The sequence below is a fragment of the Babylonia areolata genome, chromosome 17, assembly GCF_041734735.1.
Source record: "Babylonia areolata isolate BAREFJ2019XMU chromosome 17, ASM4173473v1, whole genome shotgun sequence".
Taxonomy (NCBI): Eukaryota; Metazoa; Mollusca; class Gastropoda; order Neogastropoda; family Buccinidae; genus Babylonia; species Babylonia areolata.
The window spans coordinates 19,258,081-19,268,446 of NC_134892.1; the positions used below are offsets into that span (position 1 = coordinate 19,258,081).

At 44.3% G+C, this 10,366-nt stretch overlaps 1 protein-coding gene across 6 annotated transcripts in view; it reads left to right on the forward strand.

The window, feature by feature from the left end:
- The first annotated feature begins 3,168 nt into the window (after positions 1 to 3,168).
- The window catches only part of LOC143291713 (uncharacterized), a 73,308-nt gene continuing 66,110 nt past the window's right edge, over positions 3,169 to 10,366 (forward strand). Inside the window, exons 1-2 of one of the 6 annotated variants that reach the window (XM_076601743.1) lie at positions 3,169 to 3,604; positions 9,998 to 10,226. In XM_076601743.1, the coding sequence (XP_076457858.1) occupies positions 10,043 to 10,226 (184 nt within the window). In that variant the 5' untranslated portion in view covers positions 3,169 to 3,604; positions 9,998 to 10,042. The remainder of the gene's footprint in view (positions 3,605 to 9,997; positions 10,227 to 10,366) is intronic. The other 5 variants (XR_013056573.1, XR_013056572.1, XR_013056571.1 and 2 more) reach the window with 5 other exon arrangements.

Consider the following 10,366-nt stretch of genomic DNA (forward strand, 5'->3'; position numbering starts at 1 on the left):
TGAGCAGAGAAAGGACAAAAGTAATCGTTTTTGTTTTCTTTCAAAACTGTCCCTGAAATACCCCTACATTTCAAATGCGGAGAGGCATAATTGAAACAGCAGAAGAATATAGATATTTAGAGTTTATATTTCATAGAAATGGCAACTTAAGTCGAGCACAAGGTCATCTAAAAATCAAGCAAATAAGGTTCTACATGTGCCACTCAGAACATTTCGTAACACAAATATGAATATAGATATCATGTGTCAGTTATATGATACTTTGATGACGCCTATTTCAACATACGGAGCAGAAGTTTAGTTTCCATATGATGTTGCAGGAGATGTATCGTTTAATTTATTCGAATCACGCAGTAATTGTCTTTTCAACAAATTTCCACATGAAAGACTTCCTGTCAAGTTTTGTAAACAATTACGGTGTACATAAAAGAGCAATGGTTCTCTCCGTTTGAGGAAAATTGGGAAGATTCCCTGTTAGCCTAAAAATAATATGTCAAGTTAATGGCTACTGGATACACATATTAGAGCTTCCTCAAAATTCACTTGCATACACAACATATAAATGCATGTATCGTCAAACAAACAAACCAAAAAAATGTTCAGTGTCTACTTTCATGGGAAATTAATTAACTGGCACTGGATTAGATCATGTTTGGAAAAATCAGTTCACTTTTAGTGTTAAAATATTAAAGTATGCTATGTCGAGGCAGCTTGAAAATGGTGTGTGGATTTGGAAACCGAAACATAGCAGTTCATCTAAACTGGAGATTTACAAGAACGCTGTGTGACAAATTGTAAAACTGAACCGTATTTAAAGAACACAGCAAATACACAACACAGGAAAGCACTGACCATGTTACGAATCAGCGCCCATGACTTACAAATCGAATAGGAAAGATATAAAAATACACCGAAAGAACAAAGACTGTGTGATACTTATAACAGTTTAGAAGATGAGATCACCTTTTAGACAGTTGTGAAAAGTACAATACTTACAGCCACAGATTCCAGATCGATATATGTCGTCTAAATGCAGAGCCTAGTGAATTGATCCTTCTGACAGAGTTGCAGTCAAGGTGCCGAAATTTGTTCACGATTGTTTCTCTTCTTTATATGCTCATGTTTATGTTCTTGTTTCATTGTGTGTTTTATCACTATAAAAAGTATATTCAATTTATATTCTATTCTATTCAGTTATAGATGGTGGCAGTGGTGGTCATGACTACGACAGTGGGGCAGCACTTCACCACCACCACCACCTCCTCCCTCCCTCCCACGCCCCACATTCAGCCTCTGCCTCCACCAAATCACCAACACCATTTCTACCCCCACTTCCTCACACACATATTCTATCACCTCACGTCCACCATTATGCATTCATTGAGAACCCCATGGTATACCACAGGCAGCTTACACACACACACACACACAAAAAAAAAAAACAAAACAAAAAAAAACACAAACAAACAAAACACAAAAAACAAGAAAACATTTTGTGAAAATATATCTGCTTTCATAATGTAGCCATGTACCCGAGTTGTTCTATTTAATAAGGGGGAACGGTACAAAAGAACTATTTAATGAATGAATTAAAGATAGACAAGAATGACAAGAATCCCCACACACAGGCCAGGAACATATAGAGGCCATGTCACAAACGGGTTTTTCTATTGTTTTATTTACACAATAGTTATTTAGAAGTTGAGAGAAGAAGAATAAGAAGAATGAGGAGAAGAGATAAAACAGTGCAGTGATACGTAGCAGAGATGTCAACCTCTGGGACAACGCACACACACACACACTGCTTGCAAAACTGCAAGAGAGAAAGAGAGCGGCTCTGGGTCAGATGACTGACCAGGTAGAAAATGACCACTGATCACCCACTCCTTCTCTTTATGCAAGGTAAGCGGACTGCAAAGACAATCGGGTGTGCCGCGAAGCAGACCGGCTCAAATGCTCCTAAATTTGCTCAGCAGTGTGTTAGTTACAAGGTGTTCAGTGATAGATTTCTAAATGATTCCTGAACCGATTTACGTCGGATAGGTCGCAAAAGAAAGAACTCAATGCCTTCTTTCTAATGAGTATAAAATGAAGTGTTGATTATTTAAGATAACTTTATAATCTTAATTTAAGTCACCTGAACAGGGTCAGTTTTAGCGAGCTCATCGCAGAAAATTACAAACTGCGTTAAATCAGTTTAACGTAGGCAAACACAAATGGTATAGATTTAAAGATGGAATTGCGACGATTCTGCCAGTATATAATACTTGTAGTTTACTGATCCGACAAAAGAGATATTATTAAATACGCTACGTCAGAAACAGAGATTACAGTTCGCCCAATTGCGTACCGCGACACTTAGCTGGAGTGGTTTGTGGCGAGACAAAATGACGTGAGCTTAGCGTCAGTTGAAAACTTTAGACTGACGAATGATTAAACTGAAACCAAGTATGCTTCTAACTGATTCAAGTGTGTGTGTAAGCACAACAAATATAATATTACAGTAAACGATACAGAGACTTGATTTAATAGATGTTTAGAGAATAGGTTAAGAATGGGCTTTGCATTTAAACCGGGAATGGCGTCACACATTCTGCGCAAGTGGTTGTAGGCCAGCAAGTTAGTTGCGAAAATGGCGTCTGCTGTAGATCAGATTTCAGCTTGTGCTGTGAGTTGAGTAGCCAGTCGTATTGAGCACATGGCTACAATAAAGTGGACAGTAACTTATTTATAAACCCTGTTGCATCGCCTCAATGTGACAGCTTTGTAGCATTACGTAACGTGTGTGTCGCGGCATTTGGCTGTGTTTGTCAAATTGTCAGCACGACTTCCACGAAGTCACTTTCTCGCTGTCTGTTGGCCTAAAAGGAAGGCTCATATACCAGTGTAGCAACCTAAGCGAAACCCCCTTTGATCCTTTTTACCCGGTGTGTAAAGTCTGGCTGGCCCAAAATTACCCTGGTGTCCATGTGGACCTGAAGTGACAAGCAGGGATAAACCTTGAAAAGTGGGAGAGTGGGCTGGCCAGAATGACCCTGGGGTAAGTCTCACCAGGGGGGGAGCAGTTTGAGTTTGTCACACCGGGTGTCAGGTCTCTGTCCTTGGCCCAGTGAACACGTCATGTGTGTTGATCTGTTTTGAAAGCACCACGACTGAAAAGACTTGTTGTGGTAGAGGGAAGCGTGCAGCCGATTTGGAGAGGGGGTGGGGGTGGGGGGCTGAGTTTGGCGGATAGTGGGACATGATGTAGGGGCGGTGGCACTGAACTATAGACAGATTTATACTTACACACACACGCACACACGTTTAACTGGGCTGTTTGTTGGTTCACGCGCCATGTTTTTTTCTGCTTTGCACCACACAGAGAGGTGAGTTACTCAATTACACCAACAGGAAAGCTCGTGTTCTTGATTGTCAGAGCTTTTCAGTGTTTGTATTGATCCGGATCAATAAGGAGGCTTAACGTAGAGGACATTATAACACGGCAACTTGTGGCGATTCCTGGCTGTTGACAAAGATATCGATCTAGTCATGCACATACTTGTTCACTCCCTTCTTGATCCAGTCGCCATAACTTCATTTCTCTTGTGAAGACAGAAGACAGGTGAGTGACTGCTAGCAAGAAGAGTTGTTTTGATGTTTAACTTGGACGAAAGGGGGGGGGGGGGGGGGGAATACTTGGTGTCTTCAGTGAAAAATACTTTATTTAGACTTGCATTTGGGTATGTCTAGTTGCAACAGGGCGTTGGTTGTGAGCAAACATTTTTGTCATAATGAATGAAATGCAAAGAATGAAAGATATATTTATGCAAGAGTGGGACGAATCAGTAATGTCTAAAGATATATATATCATATATATCATAACTACAGACTGTTCAAAACTGGTTTTAAATGTGAGCAATATTTTGACGTTGTGGATAAACAGTGTTTTAGGGACTGCTTGACAAAATTACGGCTTGGTTTGCTCCCAATAAATGGATCATTTTTTCAGGAGAACATTCAAATGTAATTCAAAATACTCATGTATACGTTGTAACGTGGTCGAAGATGAAAATCATTTTATAAACAGTTGTGACCGCTACAATAACTCAAAGCAAAAACATCTGAACTCTGAAGGTCGATCATATGTTCACTTGCTGAAGAATGGTTCTATTTATAGTATTCGGAAACTATGTTTATATATTTAATGGCCTGAAGATACGACAGGAATTCGTCGTCAGCAATGAAAACATTTAGAATTACAATGCACAAGAGGCACTTTTGTTCTTCAGGTTGAAGTTAATATGAATTTTACATTGAACTTTCGTTACGTGATCACCATATTGTGTACTTTAGTCACGGCTTGTGGCGTTTATTGTGCGTGTGTTCACGTGCACCTCTTTTCTCATTCCCTTCTCCCCCTTTCCTCTCCCCCCCCCTCTCTCTCTCTCTCTTCCTCTCTCCTTCACCACCCTCTCTCCTTCACCACCCTTTCCCCTTCGTGTGTATACTCAGCTTAACGCCGAGCTTACGCACGTCCTTTCCTTGGAATATATGTGGCATGTTCCAATTCTTAAATATGTTGACATCAGAGCAGAATTCAAGAATGTATGAAGTTGGGGGAGAAAGACTCCCCTTTGCTTTTGATGCCGAGCTCTCTCAAGAGACCGGGGAGAGCTTTTATTTTTCTCAGCACGTTGGGTTACGCTGCTGGACAGGCATCTGCTTGGCAGATTTGGTGTAGCGTATATGGATTTGTCCGAACGCAGTGACGCCTCCTTGAGCTACTGAAACTACTGAAACTCTCAAGAGACTGGTCACCGTTCCAGCGTGTGAGCTGTTGGGTGCCGTCTGTGAAGTCGTGGGGCGTTTCATTCTTACCCCTTTCTTCGGTGTGTCGGTGTTGGTCTGTGTGGGTCTGTGCTTTCACCCTGGGCCAGTGGTCTGCCTCTGTATCTATTTAATATATTTAAGTGCTCTGGTTTGTTACGTGTACTTTCCTATGACCACAGTAAAAAACAACAAATCAAAACAAAACAAAAACAACAACAACAACAACAAAACCCCCAAACAAACAAACAAACAAACAAACAAACAAAACTGAGCTGAACTTTTCTGTGTATGTGTGTTGTTGGGACGTTAGTTAGTCTCGGGAGGGTGAGGGTACATGGTCAACCCCTTATGGGTTGTGACAACTTTTGACCTCTTTCTAGGGGCTGGAGACCGGAGATTAAAGTTTTTGTTCTTGTTCGTGTTATCTCTGTGTGTCTCTCTGTGTCTCTGTCTCTGTCTGTCTGTCTGTCTGTCTGTCTCTTTCTCTCTCTCTCTCTCTCTCTCCATGCCCCATGCCTGTCTCTCTGTGTGTACCCTTGTCTGTCTGCCTGTCTGTCTGTCTGTGTTATGTCTTTCTGTCAGTCTGTCAATCAGTATCTGTCTGTCTCTTCCTTCCTCAGATTGTTTAAATCTTTGTACAGGTGTCACATACAAATTCTGGACCAAGTATGTTGTACAAAAGAGTGGTACTGGAGACGGTAATCATATTGAGTGAAATGTGTGCTCAGTTATTTTTGTTTCATTTATTATGGTGGTGGTGGTGGTGTGTGTCCATCGAGATCGTTGATGACCATCGTTGTCATCCAGCTGGTGGATGGGGGGAGGGTGGTGGTTTGGGGGCCGGGGGGGGGATGCTCATGAGTCTATCTGTGAATGCGCAGATGGCTGAATAGTCCCATCTGCGCACGAAATGTTCGCTGACAGTTGGGGCAGACAAAGACAGGCATATCATTTTCAGGGAGCTAGTTTGCCCGTGACTTTCTGGTCTGCCTCTTCTGAACAGCTGCAGCAGTCCTGTTAGCCTCGCACAACTTGGCGCCTTTGTGCACAGCAGCGCGCCATTTGTCACGGTCCATTGCAGATTCCTCCAAGGAGTCAGGGTTGATGTCAAACGCTTTAGAGACTTTCAGAATATCTCTGAAGCGCGTCTTCTGGCCCCCGTGTGATCTCTTCCCTTTTTGCAGCTCGCCATAGAAGAGCCTTTTGGGCAGCCGATGGTCTGGCATGCGCGCCACGTGTCCAGCCCAGCGAAGCTGGGACTGCATGAGGATAGTGAAGATGCTGGGAAGGGTGGCTTTTGCAAGCACCTCCGTGTCTGGGGTCCTGTCTTGCCACTTGATGTTCAGTAGTTGTTTTTGTTGTTTGAAATCAGAAGCAAGATAAGTAAAACAAAAGAAAGCAGAAAGGAAACGGGTACAAGAAAGCGACAGAGAGAGAGAGAGAGAGAGAGAGAGAGAGACAGACAGACAGACAGACAGACAAAGACAGAGAGGCAGAGAGAAACAGACAGACAGGCCTTTTGATTGTGTGTCAAAACCTGTGTCTCTGCAAATGGTTTTCCTGTCCATTCTATAGTGTCTGCAGTCCATCATTTCGTTTGTCTTCTTATCCGTCTCCATGTTCTTGCAAGGCCACTGGTTCTTGTTACCTGGCGATAGCAGCGTAGCATTCTTTTCACAACTGACATCAGCAGATCTTCAGGTGGTCCATTGGGCTTCTTGGTAGTTTGGTGCACTTGTTCACTGATGATGTGGTCAGTGTGTCTGTATCTTGCGACAACACCTCATTTCCCTGGCTTTCGCAACGAGGGTCCATGTCTGGCATGCATACAGGAAGATGGCACATACCAACATGTCATTCACTGAGGCGTCTGGTATTGTTTCATGGATATGTTGCTGTCCTTCCATACAGGTTTTAGTCTGGACGGTGCTGATGTTACTTTTGCTACCCTTGAGAGTATTCCTCGTTTGGATCCTTCATTGCTGACGGTGGATCTCAGGTAGGTGAACTGTTGAACAGTTCCTGGCTTCTGTTGCTGGACAGTTATATCAGCAGTGATGGTGGTGGCCATCAGTGTGGTCTTCTCGACACTGATTTCCACGCCATAACCTGTCGATGTTTCATCCATTCTTTTAACAAGCTGGCTGAGTTCTTGCTCACTACCTGCCAAGCCGTCGATGTCATCTGGGTTGTGATGGTTCTTCCTTCCACGCTGACTGTGCAAGCATGATATTCTAGTGCGTCAGTCATGATGCGTTCCAGGAATATGTTGAACAATGTTGGTACAGTCCTGACGGACTCCAACAGAATTATGGAACCACTCGCCAATTATAGGTCCTTGGGTGAATACCACGCTGGTTACTTTGGAGTATAGTTGCTGGATTATGATGATAAGCTTTTGCTGATTATTTTCTTTTTTCTGTTTCCTGTTTATGTCAGTTACGGCCATTAGTGCCTCCTGCCAGACTGAAGAATCCCATCTGGTGTTGGAGTTGTTTTTCGCAAAGGGTGCACAGGTGAACGATCTGTTCAATGCTACTTCTGTCTTTGCAGAATCCGTTCTTCAGCAATGATGATATCTGCATTAGGCTGTAGTCTGTACAGAATCTAGGAGGAAAGAAAAAAAGAGAATGACAACAGAAAAAATGCAATAGCATATATGAGTCACAGCATATTAGTATTAGGTAGGCTATAATATTCGAGTACACGTGGGTCACAATGACCGTAAAAGTACCATACACTTGAGTCAAAATGTGTGTGTGTGTGTGTGTGTGTGTGTGTGTGTGTGTGTGTGTGTGTGTGTGTGTGTGTGTGTGTGTTTATTGCTTTACAAAAAATTGTGTCAGGTATAATGTTTTTAGTTGAGTACTTGTCTAAGTTTGTTTTGCTGCACCTGATGTAATTTCTCTTAATTGGATAATACAGTTATTCATATCTTATCTTATCCTATCTCACACATGCGAACACATACGCTCTGTGTGTGTGTGTGTGTGTGTGTGTGTGTGTGTGTGTGTGTGTGTGTGTGTGTGCGAGACAGACAGACAGACACACACACACACACACACACACAGTCTCTCTCTCTTTCTTTTCACACACACACACGCGCGCGCACGGATACACAGACACACACGTACACACACACTTGTGCGAACACACACATAGATATAGATTCAAAAACACATTCTTACATGCACACACAAAACTACAGAAATGCACACACATGCACACAAACACACATGCTCACACACCTCCATCTTCACCTTCACTCCCAACACCACGGACACACATACATACACACACACGCGCGCGCGCGCACGCACACGCACACACAAATGCATGCACGCACACCCCACTCCTTTATCTTTACCTTCACCAAAACCACAGACACACACACATACGCGCGTATACAGGATAACAAACGCTTGCATAAATATAAACCTGCCGGAACATATACCTGGAGAAACACACACTTGAGGTACATATACCTCAGGGAAATAAATACGGGGGGGCAAAGACTTTAAGGGACAAAAACAAAGAAGAACAAACACCTTCAAGAATATAGACCTGGGTGTTGGGGGGCTGGGGGGGAATGACTTAGACGTGAAGAAACATACACCTGGGCGAACGTAGACCTTGGGAAACAAATGTGGGGGAACGAAGACTTTGGGGGAACTGAAACATGGGAGAAGAGAGACCTGGAGGATTACAGAGCTGTGGTTACAGAGACCAGGGGAGCAAAAATACCGGGGGAATGACTGGACTGGGGAACAAAGACATAGGGAAACACAGAGTTGGGGGGAAGACTACAGACATGGGGAACATAGGCCTGGAGAACAAAGACCTGGGACACATTGACTTGGGGAACAAAAACCTGTGGCACAAAGATTTGGGGAATGCAGACCTGGGGAATATAGTTACTTTGTGTTCAGAGGCTCAAGGAGGCATCACTGCATTCGGACAAACCCATATATGCTCCACCACATCTGTCAAGCAGATGCCCGACAGAAATCACAACCCAACGCTATTAGCCAGGCCTTGAGGTGAAGGAATACAGACCTGGATTAACGTAGACCTTGTGGAATGAAGACCCGAAAAACATAGACTTTGCGAATTATAGACACGGGGGTCGAGGACCTGGGTAAATATAGACACGGGGGAACGGAACATAGACCTGGTAATATAGACCTGGGGGACAAAGACGTGGGGGAACACAGACCTACAGGTAATATAGACCTGGGAGACAAAGACATGGGGGAACACAGACCTACAGGTAATATAGACCTGGGAGACAGACTTGGGGGAACACAGACCTACAGGTAATATAGACCTGGGAGACAAAGACTTGGGGGAACACACACCTATAGGTAATATAGACCTGGGAGACAGACTTGGGGGAACACAGACCTATAGGTAATATAGACCTGGGAGACAGACTTGGGGGAACACAGACCTATAGGTAATATAGACCTGTGAGAAAAGACTTGGGGGAACACAGACCTACAGGTAATATAGACCTGGTAGACAAAGACTTGGGGGAACACAGACCTACAGGTAATATAGACCTGGGGGACAAAGACTTGGGGGAACACAGACCTACAGGTAATATAGACCTGGGAGACAAAGACTTGGGGGAACACAGACCTACAGGTAATATAGAGCTGGGAGACAAAGACATGGGGGAACACAGACCTACAGGTAATATAGACCTGGGGGACAGACTTGGGGGAACACAGACCTACAGGTAATATAGACCTGGGAGACAGACTTGGGGGAACACAGACCTACAGGTAATATAGACCTGGGGGACAGACATGGGGGAACACAGACCTACAGGTAATATAGACCTGGGAGACAGACTTGGGGGAACACAGACCTACAGGTAATATAGACCTGGGAGACAGACTTGGGGGAACACAGACCTACAGGTAATATAGACCTGGGAGACAGACTTGGGGGAACACAGACCTACAGGTAATATAGACCTGGGAGACAGACTTGGGGGAACACAGACCTACAGGTAATATAGACCTGGGAGACAGACTTGGGGGAACACAGACCTACAGGTAATATAAACATGGGGGAATGTAGACGAAGGGAACATAGTCCTTGGGAAAATATAGACCTTGGGGACCATAGACCTCGGACGATGCCGCTCTCACCGGCATGCATGTTTGTATGTTCACAGACGCATTGTAGACGTTTGCCCGGCTGTTGACGTTAATTTTGCGAGATGCTGCTGCTGATGATGTTAGTGACACTGGTGATGACGGACACGGGTGACACCAGCAGTGACACCACCTGTATCGCCGTCACTGACGTGTTCTCCACCAACGTCACCTGTCTGTTCGGACGGAACATGTCCAAGCTCAGCTTCAACGTAAAGTTCTTCTATCCGGATCGCAACGCTGAGCCAGGTACGGGTGTGGGGGCGATGGGGAGGGTGGGTGTGGGGGAGATGGGGAGGGTGGGTGTCGTGGAGATGGGGGGTGGGTGTCGTGGAGATGGGGCTTGGGGGTGGGTGCGGGGATGTGAGTATGGGTGGATGAGAGATTCA